Below are 17366 nucleotides of genomic sequence, written 5' to 3' on the forward strand. Positions count from 1 at the left end.
AATCAAAATTAAAATGTAGGAAATTGTAGCATAAAATTGTTATCAACTTCATCTATTTGGATGCAAAACCAACTTCATCTTGTAGCACGATTTTGACATGTTACAATCATTTGACTTATTATATCCCTCTGATTTGTAGTGGGAGTATATATAATGAGCTTTAAATGTGGAGGTAAAACCGAAAGGCTCTGTCTCTTTAGAACGTCAACCAACTGATAAATACCTTCCGTTCTTATCTAAAACCAGAAGTATGCCCTAACTTGATGCTAAAGAGTTTAGTGGTTCGAAACTGGTTTTGTACGGAACGGTTTAGTTTTGTCAATACATTACTTTGGTGGCTAGCACATGCACGAATCTGACGAATAAACAAGACTCGAGAATGTTTTACACCTGGCCAACTGTGCCTTTCCCTAACTGAGAGTAAATCCAACATTTAACAATAAGGGAAACATGTATTTTCTTGTATATGTGCAAATGTCGTCATGTTATAAGTTAAAGAAGAATGTTATAAGTTAAAGAAAAGAATGTTATAAGTTAAAGAAGAGCAATTAGAGAAATAGTGAGAAATTAGTAGATGTAATAACTGAAGTTATTGAGAGAACTTTGAACTATAAAGAGAGACTAAGCTTGCAAGAACTGAGATGATGTGTAGCCGGAATCACAATACTCGTTCACTCTGTACATTGTCAAGATGTTATCGGTTTTCATACTAACATAAAATGCTCGTGCAATTCTTTGATGTTTCACCTCAAAATGTTTAATACATGTAGGAAATGGAGTACGAAATCGCAAGCTGCCGGTCGAGCAACATTTCATAGTTGCGTATAAGTATAAGGTTTTACAATCCCTTAATCAAGTGTTTTCGTAACGGCATCCTACAAAATCTGCATCGACAGGACACTGCCTCGTGATTTTAGTGGAAACTCTTGAAATCATCTCGTGAAAAGACAGTTCTACTCATGTTTTAAGTTGAAGAAATTGCCGAGGCAAATCTTAAAGAACGCTGTTTCGAAAACAAGTTTCCCTTATAAAGCGGAAGTAAAGCACATTTACATATCGATAGTTTTCAACGTCTACAGCCCGTCAGCATACAAGAAGCAGCATCTTAACTTTCAGTTTATAACAAGGGAATTCGTTTATTTTAACATTAATATAAACTGCAATGATTCAGTCCTAATTAATGAATAAAAGGAGCGATATTCTATCAAGTTTAGTGGAAGTCGACAGAAACAGACTTTGATTTACCTCTCTAGCACAAAAACAGGACTGAAAGATGTTCAATTTCGATCTCTAGGCACTCAATTGTCAACTGCAATCGACAATGGAAGATAACCAGTTTGTATGATAAATATAAGCGATCAAGACTTGAAGTAATTCCGAGAATTGAAGGTCCCCGAGGAATATTCTCAGAAACATCAGCCGATGATGTCATTTCTCGGAAACGATGCAAAGCGGTAGAAATCGAGTTTTTCGTTATCGAAACTCGTTCAACCAAGAACACAGTACGTAAAATTACATCTAAGCAAGGTGTACTCGATCGTTAACATCGTAGTTTTAGCACTTCTGATGACCGACGAAAGCACAAGGAGTAGAGGCGGATGGATTCTTGTATAAGCACAATATGCAAATGATCAAACCTGTGGAAATGTCTGTGCAGTATTTAATTTTGATCAAAGTGGAAGACTTTTACAAAAACTCACCTCACAATGTCGCCGACTTCGAAGTTCGAACACGAAAAACGAAATGAAATAATTTTCAAATCGTATAATAACTTTCTCGGTATTTTTAGACTTATCACGTCAGATTTCCCAGAAAACAGCCTCGTTATGATTATCAGTCGACTTCCCGGATGTCAGCTAATTAAATAGTTGTACCTGCCTTTCACACTCGATCTAGTAGGTAGGTGCAAAAGGCCTTTCTTGCACGGTTTCTGATCCCGAACCATCCCGCCGAGCGCAAGGAAAAGAGCTCCTTAGATTTAAGGCCATGTTACACAAAGCAATTTTTCTTGCAGCTTGCAACGCAACAAACGTTGCGTGTCCAGTGCCAAAAATTTTCACAGTAAGTAACACCCCAAGCATTTATGAAACCTGCAATGCAACAAAACTATTCTCCACTTTTCGCGGCGTTGCGAGACAAGTCGCTTCGTGTGACATGTCAAGTGCAACTTGCAACGCAATTTTATTTAAATAAGAGCCAATCAGAGCGCGTCCTTCGCTCGCGAGAGACTTCAACAAGATAATTTGCAAGGGGTCTTGCAAGTTGCCAACAAAAATCGCTAACCCGTGACACCCCCTATGGAACTTGCAATGTTTTTCAGTCGTTCTTATTGCGTTGCAAGTTGCAAGGAAAATTGCCTCGTGTAACAAGGCCTTTACATTGCTTCGCAACCTCGTCCTCCTCTTCCAGAAAGAACCTGGGAACAAGCTTCACGCAACCTTTACCCAAAATTGATTGCGTGACAAGCCAAAAGAACCTTTATCCGCGTTGGAGGTTATACCGAGAAGATGACTTCTTATACAGCAATTCCTTTTTATTCTACCGGTGAAACTTCTGTGGCTGCCCATAGCTTCTGTGGCAACTTGCAGTCGACTACCTGGTGTTGGCTTTGTTTGCATATTATGCAGTCAGATTTCGTTTGCCCACTTCCCTACGTTTCAATGTATTCATTTTTCCTTTCTCCTGCTGCAGTAAACAAAGGAAATAGCAAATAACATGAGAACGTTACCGATGATTTTATATTAAAAACAACGCCACCGTTATCTGGGTCGTCACGCAACGCGTCTAACTGTAGCCTGCGAACAGGCTCCCGAGTGGGGTTTCCGCGAGCGAAGCGAGTGGAGTTACGCGAGCGAAGCGAGCGGCGTCGGTCGCTTCGCTCGCTTCGCTCGCGGAAACCCCACTCGGGAGCCTGTTCGCAGGCTAGTCTAACTGTTGCCTGAAAAATGGTCTTCTGAGGAATCGAATGTTGCCTTAAAAATCACAGCTTGGTTCTACAATATCACTAACACAAGTGCGTAAACAAGAGCAATGAATAGTCTTGCAGCCTGCACAGCTGGCGGGATTTTTTGTGCTTTGGTTTCGGCACGAGCGGCAGTGAGGGGATCTCGGTTCTGCCAACGAAACCAAAGCACTGGCGCAAAACAATCCCGCCTGCTGTGCAGGTGTATTTTCATCAAAATGAGAATGGGCCTAACTGCTCGAGTTAGACGTTTACAAAGTAGTGACTTTGACTGGGTTTAAAGTCCGAACTTAGCTGTTAACTTCAGCGTTAGAAGCGAGAGTGCAGAGTTCGGTAGCCCTAAACACTTCCCTGTGGAGCTCGTCACCCCATCATTTTTCTGCGTGGAGCCTAGTTCAGTCCCTGAACTCTCCCTTCCGCGTCTTATATAGGGGTTTAACCCAGGCGTGCCTGGCTTAAACCCCTATATAGAGCGTGGAAGGGAGAGTTCTGGAATTGGACTACGTGGAGCCCTAATATTATTTTGCTGCAAGAACCTGGAGCAATGGAAACAATCGTTTTCGCAAAGCCCAGTGCCTTGGAGTCCCTGTGTTTTGGGCCCGGAGCCCTAAACCCCTGATGATCGAAATTCTGGAAAGAAAACTTGCGTTGGGTCGTTAGGCCTTCGGTTCCCCACTCACCCATACCTAGAACAGGAAATGTCCACTTTGTCTAGTTGCCTCAAACATTATCATTGCATTCATTTATTGCATGTAAATAATCAACTTAGGATACATTTTTAAAACAATGATAATTAAATTATACCAAGTGTACTTGACTGGTATTATTTACGTCATTGACTATGGTGACAATTTAACGAAATTCATAATTAAGTCCTAAGTTACACGTTCCTTTGCTATGGCAAGCTGAACATATAAAAATACTTACTGAAAACCTACTTCGAATATATTTTACATTTATGTTCTTTTTTGTCCAGAAACAACGATCAAACGATATTTTACTTCGAATATATTTTTACATTTCTGTTCTTTTTTGTCCAGAAACAAGAATATATAAATGTTATGGACAATGGAAAGGACTTCTATACTAAAACTCAGGCTACACTAAATCTCAGTAACTCACCAGGAGCTGGTTATATATATCACGTGATCGCTCGAAGAGTGGCTAAAACGCCAGCGATCAAATTGAAATACGCCTGCGATCGTTAACGATCAGGTGTCGAGCAAACATTATTGAAAGAGACCCTGCGGTCCTAACTTGTAACACAAGCACGAATAGGATCATAAAACACATGCATAAGAAAATATCGCCAATATCTCGTTAAAAGAAACATGTGCTTTGTTTGACAAATGCAATGTTGCCATCTGGGAGAAAATCCCTTCGTGTCATTAGAAAAATGTAGATTTAGTAGGGTCAGCTGGAGACACCAGCCACACAAAGGCAGGTAGAGGCGCCTGTGGAGAACTTTGTCACCAATCGACGCATCGAAGAAATGGAGGAAAAGAATCTACATGTTTGAAATACACCATTTTCTGTCAATTAAATGGGGTAGGCGCGTTTTTGGTTATTTCTAGGGTGCAGATCATATTCCCATGGCACAATATTTAAAACTAAATTCTTTAGAATCTTTAGAATTCTAAGGTTTTGGACACACGTATCAAAAGTCTGTACTTATATAATACAAAATATAATACAAATTGGGGCGAGAACTTTGGAACAGCTCTTGAGAGCATTAAAATATTCCAAGATATTTCCTATTCCATCCAAACAATTTCTTCACACTGACAGAAACCCCGGGGGGAGGTACTCCCATATATGCGCTATATAGGTATGTGCCGCCCGATAGGGTATGGTTTTTGAGGTTCTCAGTCCTTAAATAGGGTATCTTTTTTGCTCCTTTTGGCAATGTCTCCCCGGTGTGATCCTTAGATAGGGTACCTTAATTCTATCAGCTAAAAAAACGCCCAGCTAAACGTAAAAAGGCATCCGTTCAAGTGTTAGTAAAGCGATTTTGATTTTATAAAGATTTGTGTTTTGCTGTGCGCGGTTAGGCGATATAATGCGTCATCACGGAACGTTTCTTCTTCCCTTGAATAGGGTGTCATTTTTCAGTTTTGGGCCTTAAAAAGGGTATCAATTTTCGCTTTCTTTATCCTTAAATAGGGTCAGGGTTTAAGAACCTGGGCGGCACACGCCTATCCGAAATTTATGGGAGTACCCCCCCCCCCCCGGGACAGAAACATGTGAAGAAAATAGTCACCCCCACAAATTCCCTTCACAAAAAAGAAGCTCGCAGTTAGATTACACATTCACGTTCCGTAAGAAGCTTAAGTACAGATGTGATCGGAAATCTTCATTCTGGAGATTTCACCCAAAGTTCCCTAAACCAGAAAACGTTTCGTGCCACATGGGTGGCTTTGTGAATCTCAAAATTCTTAGATAATTAAATTTTTCAGAAGGCTCTCCTGAAGCAAGCTTTAACATAAGTTTAAGCGATTCCTCTGAATGCTGAACGATAACATTTTCCATCCTCTTTGATAAAAAATCTGATACGCTTGGTACTGTAGACGTTTCGCGATCGTGTACAGCTTGGATCCAGAAGTTCAAGTTACGGACTAGAAAACTAAGTTGTACGTACTTGATTGCAACTGCTTGCCAGTCACAGCTTAACGTGCTATCGTAATTAGTTAATGCAAAGTTCATCTTTGCCAAAAAGCGTGGAAGTTTTCCATTAATAGGCATAAATGATTTCACTTCGTCTGAGTTTTCTAGAACCAAATCGAAACTTTCTTTGTAAATGCGATACCATTTGTGAAGCACAGTTTCAAGGTCTTGTTTATGGAACTGAGAACACATGTCAATCCTCTCTGCTGGTGTTTTTTTGTTTTTTGGCGCATCTTTGCAGGGAATTTCTGCATGAGGTCTCGTTGCAGTAAACAAAACGTTCTTCAGTCGTTTAATTTCGTTGTCTACAAAAGTGACGAATGAATTTCTAACGTGAAAAAAGCTGAACTTTAGGGCCTGTTGGCGGTCAAGGATGAACACCACAAATGTAAAATGAGGCAAACCTTTCTTTATGTCAGATGGACAATTTTCCTCAAATGTGGAACATTTATCCACCTTCTTTTGGTAATCGACATGAACTCTATCGAGTTCGTCAGATGTTCTAAAAATGTCGAAATTTCTGGCTTTGTATTCCCGGCATTCATCATGTCCACATCCCTCCTGGAGTGTCAGTAGCTCATGTTCTGTAAGCTCAAGAAACAGCGAACTAGGATTCCTTCCAAAAAATACATTAAAGATGAGAAAGTATTCCGTTTCCAACGGGGGATATTGGAGAGTTCCACCATAGCTCTTGATTATGTCAACGACTTTACACCATGGACTGTTCCACTCACACGAGTCACCGCCAATGAATTTTGCTAGGTACATTGGAGTAATTCCATCTTTGTTTGGACAGTTTACATCCATTCCGATAATGTCACTTCTGGAAAGCAAATGTGCGATAATTTGCCACATGCCCCGGGTAGCAGCAACATGATAAATAGTTAGCTCTGAGCGAGTTTTATTACAGCCCACATCCACTGTTCCGTTTCGAAGAAGATAGTCCAAAATAGCAGACGCCGAAAATGAGGCAAGTTCCACTTCCAGTGATGTCAATACACTGGGTCTATCAAAATTCAAGAACGGCCTGTATTTTACAGCATATAACATTGAAAGCCATAACGGAGAAAACCCATCTGCAGTTTCTAACGAAGGGTTCGCTCCCAAAGAAAGGAATTTTTTGATAGCGACCAAATTTGCTCCCTGTGCTGCTCTGTGAAAGGCGTTGTAACCCTCTGCATCAAAGCATTCATCAACAACGTTACTGCCATTAGGATGAGAGAGAATCGCTGCCGTCAATGGTCCATCTCCAGTTTTGATAGTTTCAACGCTCCCGTTGTTGTTTTCCTCGACATATTTGTCCACGAAATAGTCAAATATTGCATTTTCCGTTTGCAAATATTTCTGCCAGTTGTCACTCCCCAGTATAAACTCGGAGAGGTAATGGAGGTAATGCAGCTTGTGATACGAGGCTAAGTGGAAAACTGAACTCTCAAAGGGATCGCCACACGTGATTCGCACTCCTACGTTATGTTTAACTAGGACTTTGGACATGTGTCGTCCACCATTACGTAAATAAACTAGAAGAGGAGTCCATCCAGACGCATCCCGACAGTTAACATCAATACCCGCTTGTAACATGATGTTGACGGTTTGAACGAAATTTAAACTCATAGCACTTAACAAACGCGAGCAGTTTAAGTTCGTAAATGCGGATGTATACGTTCGCGATAAAACTCTCGTTAAAGCCCTTCGAATTAAAGCCTGTTCGTAAGGCTTGCTTAAAGCTACAACTTGGCTCTTTACCTTCTCAGAGATGGTAATATCGTAAGCAAAAATTAAAGGAGTTAATGACAGTACCAGTAGGCTACCACTGGTTCTACTGCTTCCGGTTAAAAGAAAGGACGAATTGGTCATTTCTTCTAATTTATCAAAAACACTTTGATTCTTCTTATCTTCCATCCCTAGAAAAGGAGTTTTTCTTGTTCTTTCTGATCTGGCAAAACTCTCAATAAGCTTGATCAACGCATTTAACCAAGGATACTGTAATCCCAACTTATCCATAGTTTCTTGCAGGGAGGTGCCTTTCTGGTTCTCTATCCAACCTTTTGGATTGCTCACATACAAATCAGCAAAATACTCAAAGCCAACAGAAGGTACGTCTTTGACAACGTAGTGTAATGCTGTCATTCCTTCGATATCAGTAGCCAAATGATCACAGCCCAGATTAATCAAAGACCAGTAAACGTTTTTAGCAAAACATGCCGCAGCACTATGAAGGGGAGTCGAACCATTCCGACTTTTTGCGTTGATATCGGCTCCACTGTTGACGAGAAGGCCCACGAGGGATGGCATGTTTTGGCAGGAGGCAACGTGGAGAGGGGTGGAACAATTACAGTCCTGTGCATTAACATCCGCTTTGTGCTTGATTAGCAGTTCGGCAATGCTGTGATAGCCGTACTTAGCAGCGATATGCAAAGAAGTAAACCCACACGGACAGTGTGCTCGAGCAAACTTGCCAGGTGTAATGGGCTCCATACTTAACGTTGGCAATCTGCTGTCGCATTGAACATTAGCATTCGCCCCAGATGCTAACAGCAGTTTCAGTGTGTTATAGTTGTTAACATGTATAGCCTCGTGTAGGGGACGTCTACCAGCGGAATTTGGGCAGTGAATGGCATTTTTGTCTTCACTTAGTAGTGACCTCATTACTGAATGGTGCCCTCTTGCGACTGCTGCATGAAGAGCTGTTTCACGCAAATACAGATGATGGTTATCATACAAACGTACTTTAGCGGATTTCAATTCGCTGTCCTCTTCATCGCAAAACATGGAGGAAGGGATATCGCGGACACAAGAGTCTTTTATCCCCTCTCTCAGTAGATACTGCACCACATGGTTGTGGCCCCGACCTGCGGCGTGATGTAGTGAGATGCCATCCAGAACTTCGCCAGCTCTCTTGAGTGTCTGGACAGTCTGAAGATGTCCGTTTGCTGCTGCTAACTGTATCGCGGTGTTGTTTGCTCCAGTTTTCTTCATGATATTCACCTTGTGTTGAATAAGGAAATTTACGACATCGATGTTACCTTCTTGAGCGGCTGTGTGCAGCAGTGAATACCCACACAACTTCCTTTTACATTCACTGACAGGATCTTGGGAATGAGTAACAATGTAAACATCTAGATATGCAGACGTGTGGTTAAGGTTAGCTCCTCTGTCAAACAAAACTGTCAAACTATTTAAGTGACCTGAAGTTGCCGCGATAAAAGATGGTGTGCGATGGTCGTTATCTAAGCAGTCAATGTTGGAGAAATGATGCACCAAAAGCTTAGTCACATCTGCATTTAAAGAACTTGAACTGTGGTGAAGTGCCGTTGTTTGCGTCACAGGGTCAGTGGTATTGATGTGGCTCGAAGAAAGTGACAGAAATTGTTGTACCATAGATTCATCCAGGCCCCCTTCAACAACATGACTTGCCAGGTGAAAAGCCTCGTCGGGTTTCAGAGGTGAATTGTTTTCAATAGAGTTCTTAAGATAGTACCTTGCAAGACGGTTATGACCATTTTGTTTCTTGATGTAATAGAACTTTCCCTTGTTGGCCTCACTAGTGAGCCATTCAGACAAGGAAGTGTGGTAAATTCGAATAAGGCCGTCTTCTGATCCATGCCATAAGAACAAAGAGACCCGGTCAAGTTTCGGCATTAATTCGTATTCTAGATCAAGAGTTGGATTGTCAAGGCTGAGCAGTGAGTGCATTTCATGCAGAGTAAGGGGTGTGTACGCTGCCACTAAGACTTCAAAAATTTGTCGCAGTGATTGAAAAGATTCCGGGGTGCCATACCTTCGTTCAAAGTACAATTGATAAGAACTGTCAAGTGTCTTTGGAAAAGTATCCCATGTGACACTTTCTGCTGATGCGAGCCACAAGTCCAGCACAACTTTGACAAACTGAAAGTTCCCCTGACTTTTTTCGGCTAGGCTCGAAATAATTTTCTGAGTTGGCGTTTCATTGTCCGTGATTTTAAGGGCTGTCTTAATCCTGTGTACAATGTATTCTTTCAAAGAAAACACCTTAAGGGATAGATATGTGTCAATATCATCACGATTTCTTTCATCGTCCGATCGTAACTCAACTCTTTGTAGCCCATGTAGGCTTGCAGTGATGCTACTTACATTCCGTGAACTAACAATTAGCTTCAGCCACTTTGGAAGCCGTGGAAGTTTGGATTTAAGCATGTTGAGAATCTCTGCTTTGTCATTCGCACATTCATCTAGGGCGTCAATGACAATATACCATGGCTCCATGGGCAGCCGTTTAAGTTTTTTCAAAGGTGTAAGGATTCCCTGTTCGAAACACCACTCTGGATCTTGAGGACAATCCTTATACAGCACTCTACGGACAAACGAATCGGTCAAAATGACTTGACGGTAGTCACTGATTCTCCAGGCGATCATATTTGCTAGGTTTCCAGTAAACTTGGCTCCACTCTGCGTCCCTTTGTCGAAGTGCATGCAAAAATGATATCCGAGGATTCTATTATGGATAAATGGGCTGGATGTTCTGGAACAAAGTAAATAGCTTAAAAAGGCTGACTTTCCTGAGCCAGGATTTCCAGTTATCAAAACACCACGCTTGTTAGTATGCTCTAAGACACTTTCCATCTCCTGGTACAACCACTGACGACCGGTGAATTCCGCTCTGGACGAGTTGATGAAATCACTGAAGTCGAAATATTTTAGCTCCAATTGATCACTATACACCTGGATGGAACAACCTATAGGAAACGAAAAACTTCTATTGTTTGCAAAATCCTTTCATTTTTTTAGCCCGGGCGAAATGTGAATAAGAGTCCCCAAGAGTAGACGATAGTCGAACTCTTATGAGAGTTCATTTGTGCGCGGCCCGACGAGGATGCGACTGCACGGGTGTTGATAAAAATCAGGCAGTGGGCGAACGAAAACTCTCGCCGACCCTCTTGAAAATTTAAGCAGGTTCAAATTCGATGGTTGCAGCCGAGAGTAGCTGAGAGTCGATGAGAACGCTTGAGAATTGGCGGCCAAACCAGAGCGAGAGTTTAAACTCATGGCTACTCTCATTTTCGTTTGGCCCGGGTATTGGGTAAAAAACACGAGAGAAGCTACATTGTAGCTAGTATGTAGCACTGACCATTTTTTCACCTTAATGACGTAATATATTATCGTCCCCAGAGGTCGCGATATTTGCACATTGCTCATTTACGATTGTCAGCGAATCAGATTTAAAAGGATTTGAGCAGCGATCAATCTCTTACCTCGAGTCTTCGTTTCTTTACTGCGCAAGTTTGACGACACGAGCAACTCTCGAAAGTTCCGTTGCAGGATCGATTTTGATTGGTTTTTTGAAAACGATAAAAATAGCTGGAAGTGAAACACCAAGAAGTTCGTTGAGTAAAGTTTTTGAAAGCCAGGCATGCGCAATTCAACCGGAAGTCCGATATTTTCGCACTTGCAATTGCAGAACTTTCTAGGGTTGCTCGTAACAAGGACGGATGATGATGACATTCGCCAGGCATAACTAATCGATGGCATCAATGACATCAATGAGTAATCAATGAGTAATCGATAGGTAATCAGTTGATTAATCATTGATTATTGCCGATGATCAATGAGTAATCGATGACTAATCGATAGGCCACAAAATTTTTGGTAATCGATTTAATAGTCATCGATTGCATCGATCAGTCATCGATTGCATCGATTAGTCATTAGTTACATTGATTACTCATCGATATAGTCTCGTGGTTGAAAACCGGCACTTGTAAAAGTATTTAATACTCAAGCTTGTACACGCCATAACAATCACGGAAAGTAAAAGTGCTTGCAGCTGTTCTGGTGCGTAATGTAAGTGCTTATGACGGCTGTCTCTCTATTCCGAAGCAGCTTTACTTTGCTGACAAACATCCACCGAACAAAATCTATAACCACGTAGTCGATTTTTGTCTCCGTACTTGTCAATTTCATTTCCAGACAGGTTGGTTTTCCTGTTCAATTGTTTTGTTATTAAATAAAAAGTTGGGTAAAGTGAAATATTGAAATATCATCTGTATTTGTGATTAGCCCTTCACGTCTTGATATGCCGGAAGGTTATTTGACCTTTTGTGAGGGCGTAAATTCGTCAACAAGAATGCCAGTTATAAAGCAAAATATGACTAACATAGATACAAAATCACAAAAAATGGTACAAGAAAGCAAGGTATGTGTTTTTAGTGTGCAGTATGATAGTTGATGAGTAATCGATGGGTCATCGATGAGTGATCAATAACACCAATAAGTAATCAATTACATCAATGAGTAATCGATGTCATCGATGAGTAATCGATAGGCCACAAAATTTTTGGGCTTCGATTACTCATCGATCATCGCCAATAATCAATGACTAATCAACTGATTACCCATTGATTACCAACTGATGTCATTGATCATCGATTAGTTATGCCTGGCATCCATGAGTTGGTTGTTTTAAGAACGACATTTGGGGGGAAAAATTGAGCAAATCATCAACAGACAGAATTTCCTAATCCCACTGGCATAATTTTGACACTTTGTTCCCGAAACAAAAAAAGAACAAAACTTTGTTTCCTCGTTTAGGCACCCGGTGGCAAAACATTTTCCCTGCTTTCCACCTTTTTTCACCTGTTTTAGCCGCCTAGGAAACGTGACAAGGACAATGTTTCAGCAACAGCGTTTCCTAGTTTAGCCAGGCCTTTGGCTGTTTCGAATTTGGCCCCGCCAATTTCGTTGCAAAAATTCTATATCAACTCATGAATGTTATGGACCGCAGTCCAATGAGACCACCATTTGTGAAAGGCCTTATGTTGTTATAAGTTGCCACTATCGTAAAATGTCACTTACTTACCATCTCTGTCAAAAGAGTCATCCAAAATGACATTGAAGCGACAAAGTAACAACACCATCAACCAAGCAGCAACGTGGCTTTTCTTTATGCCTTTAATGTTTCTTGTCAGGTTTCCAAACAAACTACAGAAGCTAAGCCAGAACTTGTTGTCTTTATGTTTCCTTTTCCGATTCAGGTCTTCCAGTTGTTTTTCCATGACCTCCTGCTGTTGTTTGAGCTGGCTTTGTTGCCGTTCGTTTCTAACGGACTCCTCCATCAACGTAGCCAGATCGGTATTAATGTTTGAAAGCTCTTTTGTAATAACTTCTTTAAAGTCCGCCAGGACTCGGGCCTCCATGCTGTGCAGGTCTGAAACACACTTGAGGTCGCCAATTTTTTTAAGGGCTTGTTGGACGTCAGGGTCGTGAGCTATATTGGGATCCAGAAGCAGATTCTCAATAGCGTCAAAGGCGACCTTCTTGTCAGCATCGGTCAACTCTAGATTCGGCACATGCACCCACTTGTTGTTTCGTGTTTCACGGACTTCCTTGATCAAGGGCTGAGGGATGATAAACTGGTTGCACCAGTACATCAGGTTCAAGATACCAGTGATGTCCATGTCATCCGCACTCCGTATATCAGCATGTCCTCCTAAATCAGGCAGGAAGAGCTTAGCTATTTCCCAGGGACCTAGGATTGGATCCATCCATTTGGCAGGATCACTTTGTCTCCAGTTTGGTTTGTTTCGATGGTGATGAGCTTTTAGAATGTTAGCCCATGCGCACGTGCTCATGTCGTGGTACTCGTTTGGTCTTCTTCTCGGCACATGGACACACGTGCAGGGTCGACCAGTAGTTCTCGCCGATACATTCCTATAGAAGGTCTCCATCTCTTGGGTTATGAACGGACGAAGGCCCTGGCACAGCTCTGTTGTTAAGGCATGGCCCAGTGCAAGCCAGTTTCTGTACTCCGGTTTAGCCAGTTGACCGACTGTTCTTGATGTGCTTGAGGATGCCATTACTTTAGTTGGAAGAAAGCAATTATAGATTGGATCAGCTAAACGTTCGGCCGGTTTTTACGCTATATATATATACTTTAGTTTAAAGTTGTCGTCTTGCCTACTCGCCGTGGAAATATATTGTGTATCAAGGTCTTCATTCCAATTGACCAATGATGTAGCTTATTATAAAAGCTTGGCAGAGCTCTTTTGCCTCTTCTGCACGCTAAATTTTTCAGAAATCAAATTATTTTATATCAAAAGTTATCTGACACGAAATTCTCATACAAACACTTCTTAATTATTAATCACTTCATGTTTGGCTCCGTTTTGGCAAAGGTGGGTTTAAAAATTTGATGGCCTTGTGGTATGCAAATAAGACTATTAAAATAGCCTTCCCACGCATTGTGAAAAAAAAAATTGCACTGTCGCCCTTGATAAGATTCACGAATTAAATCATAAACGACAAGCCTTTACCTACAATGTATTACGCACAAGTTTAATATTCGCAATGGTGATCTACTGATACGGTGTAGGGTCCAATCTTACAACAGCGGTTAACATCTTCAACCGCTAAATGCGTCCGTATGCCGAGCGACATGCATTACGTTATTTCCTAATCTGCATTAGGGGAAACCCCCTAACACCATATCATTAATTCAAACAAAACTGCTTTTACATATTTTAGAGGTAAATGCTGCTGCAACTCATACTAGCCTAATATCGCTTTTACAAACTGGTTAAAGTATACACCTTCCACAGTTGTTACGACACTGTTAAGCTGTTACACGCAAATAATGACGCCTGCGAAAGAGCATCCGTGATAAATAATGCATCTAACAATAATGACCCTGTCTAGAATTCGTTACCACTATTTTGTAAAGATTCTAAGGCTCACACTGCCAAAGAAAATAACTGTTATCTGTTAGTAAATACAGGGTCAAACAAGTATATCAATCAAGTAGATCAAATAGATGAACTCGTATAACAGCATATGTATCTTCGTTGTCTTGAATATAAAGGTCAGCACAAATTCCAACATATGTGGACATGACTGCAAATCGAAAGCTCGAATTCCGTTTTTCCTCAGCCGAATACAGTAGCTCTAGGTATCTAATTAAAGGACAGCTATCTTAAGGACTTCATGTTCGATTCGATTGATTGAAGTAAAATCTTAAATGATTGTCTCAAAGGTTTCTTCTGGTCACATATCTAATTACCTATCTAACTACCTGCACAGTTCGCTGCACGAAATCACGCTACACGTTATCAGTAAGGTTCTTTAAATAAGAATAGTCCAAACGGGCAACTGTTCTTACCTTGGAGCTGAAAAACTGCACACCTACTCAATAGCCTCCAGAGGCATCAAACTGAATCCTTGTATTAATCAGTATTGTTCATATGTTCGTGGTATGATAACTTAGACATAATATTCAGGCCCAGCCAGGGGGGGTAGTGGGATACCAATATACCCCATTTTTTTGTCCTGGGATACCAATACCTCTTTTTTTAAATTTTTCAGTCAGAAGGACCTGCATGAACTACTTTAGTTGAACTTTTTATCTACTACGTGTTTCGTGTGACCAGCGCACACCCCATTTGATCAGGGAATTTTACAGTTATGCAAAAAGTAATTCAGGGTTTTCAACGACATTTTTTTATAAGCCGCTTCCAATTTAGCCTCCCACGCAGTCGTTCTTAGGGGCGATCGTGTTTCACTCGTCCCCAGGAGTATTTGTTTACAGTAGTTAGATAAGAATACCCTAAACCCCCAAGGGTTGCGCCACTGCCTTGGTCGGGGCCACACGTTCCCCGTTTTCTCCACTTGCTTGTTTTTAGGGGTTTTCGTGTCCGGAGGAGTGAAACACGATCGCCCCTAAGAACGACTGCGTGGGAGGCTACTTCCAATTGGAAATAGCTAGGTTGATGTGACCACAGAAGGGACTGTGAGGCGCCTTTTCCTAGGGGGGTCTGGGGGCATTCTCCCCCAGAGAATTTTGAAATCTAGAAGATCGGAAACGCAATTACCAGCATTCTGGGCATTAAAAAGAGTGCTGTTGATGATATATCATGATATAAATGGCTGACTATCTATTGTCGTCAAACTATCTATTTTCTCCTCCTCATGTCTGCAACAATTGATTTGAGCCTTTTTGCTCTTGCAAACAACTTTTTTCAGGATTTTTGTTTCACTCCCCACCTTCAAAAAATAATGGTCCGTCCCTAATTAACAGCTTTGACAAAGTCAAAACCACCATTCATGACCACTCGCAGCATGCGCTCGTATGCGGATTTAGTGACGCAAGAAATGCAGATCTTTCACGATTTTTTTAAAAGTGACACAAGCACTGACGATAAGACACTTAAAAAAGAAAAAAAACACCACCATTACGCTTATATACAGAATTCCAAACATTCAGGCAAAAATACTTAATACCTGTATTTCGGAAAAAAGATACTGAATACCTTGGTTAAAAACACCCAAGATACCGTATACCCAAAACCCCTGGCCGGGCCTGAATATTTATGCAGACGAGTGGATCGGTGGAAAAGAAAACTGGTTCCAGTCCTTATCGGCTAGAATTTTAACACGGTGTGGGTCACAAATAAATTTGAATGCAGCTTTACTCAATCTAATCACACCAAAATGTTTGATTCTGTCATTCTAAAAATATATTTTACATCGTAGATTAGAGTTTCTGGTTGATGAGTAACAAACTGAGAAACAATATAGCTGGAGAACCCGGGGGACTCCCACATAAAAGGGAACGGGAGTGCAAGTCGAAAATTTTAAAAGTTACCAGAATCTCATTTTGGGGCGTTGTGGCTTTTACAGGATGGTATAGTTGGTGACATCAAGACACTGAATAAGCAAGGAAGGTAGTTAACACAAGATGAGGACGGATGGTTCATGATTCACCTTTGCCAGAACTATTGAAACTCTGATTTTCAGATATTTCGCTTCTATAAACCTACCCCCCTAGGCTATCACTGTTCAATGTTAATTCTGGAGCATACTGTAATAGAGTGAGCAAGCAAAGACCTTTAACCAAAGGCAGCGAAGACTCTGGCAAAAGTGTCGCAAGCTATGATCACACAGTGACAACAACGACAAAAGTGAACCTGTTGTACGACCTGCAATCCTTCACATGAAAACACTATCCAACTTGCTGGCGAAGATATTACGTTTCCAGCATTTATGGATACAGTTGCAGTCGTGACCAGGTTCACAATTTGTTTTCTCTTCACAGTTCTGGTAGCCTTCACCCTTCTTCTTTCTTTTGCTTCAGCAATTTGTTTTTGTGCAAGGTTGTTGTTCTTATTCACATATAAACAAACACAGAACTTCACCCGATAACACTCGGCATAGTGTTTATACTATTAAAGCTGGATTAAACGGACAAACTCCAGCTGCATGCAAATATAAAGATTCTTACATCATCTATATCATCTCGGTGTAGTATTCATGCCAAGAAATCCGTTGTTGATAAATGTACAACTTGGAAATAAACCTTACGTATTGAAGTAAAAACAAACCAACCTCTTACGATCGAGGCATCATGAAAATCTCGGAAGGGTGTAATTTTCTCGCTACACAAGGTGTTTCTCTAGTGTATTAGCGTCAGTAGGAGGTGTTATTAGCAAAAAAGCTAGCATATCATAACGGATGCACTCGATATTATTATTGTAAACGCTGTTAAAATTTCTCAGCCAGTATCTATTTTGAGATCTTTCGAGGTTTGACATCAACAGTGCTCACTTATGTCGCAAAATCAGGACTAAACATAAGGCGTACAGATTGATTTCTAACTGAAAATGCATCATCATAAGCTACTGCTAAAGCTGTTATTTGAAAATTTCCATTTACGATGTTAAAACTCACCTGCAATTTCGATTTTTAGAGCGACGTCTAAGTTAAAGCATCTTTC

At 41.0% G+C, this 17366-nt stretch overlaps 1 protein-coding gene across 1 annotated transcript; it reads right to left on the reverse strand.

The window, feature by feature from the left end:
* Positions 1-3686: 3686 nt before the first annotated feature.
* LOC144667264 (uncharacterized) lies at positions 3687-17366 on the reverse strand. Its single transcript, XM_078528666.1, has 3 exons — positions 17321-17366; positions 12462-13460; positions 3687-10341 (listed from the first exon to the last, which is right to left on the reverse strand). The coding sequence occupies exons 2-3, from the start codon at positions 13456-13458 to the stop codon at positions 5330-5332; spliced, it is 6009 nt and encodes a 2002-aa protein (XP_078384792.1). The 5' UTR covers positions 13459-13460; positions 17321-17366; the 3' UTR covers positions 3687-5329.

The sequence above is a fragment of the Oculina patagonica genome, chromosome 1, assembly GCF_052425735.1.
Source record: "Oculina patagonica isolate OP01 chromosome 1, crgOcupat, whole genome shotgun sequence".
NCBI lineage: Eukaryota > Metazoa > Cnidaria > Anthozoa > Scleractinia > Oculinidae > Oculina > Oculina patagonica.

Excerpts from the sequence above, each read along its gene's own strand:
- LOC144667264 (XM_078528666.1), bottom strand. The coding sequence starts at position 13,458 with ATGGCATCCTCAAGCACATCAAGAACAGTCGGTCAACTGGCTAAACCG. Across the intron at positions 10,342-12,461 it reads TGACTCTTTTGACAGAGATG|GTTGTTCCATCCAGGTGTAT; the intron begins GTAAGTAAGTGA and ends CGTTTCCTATAG.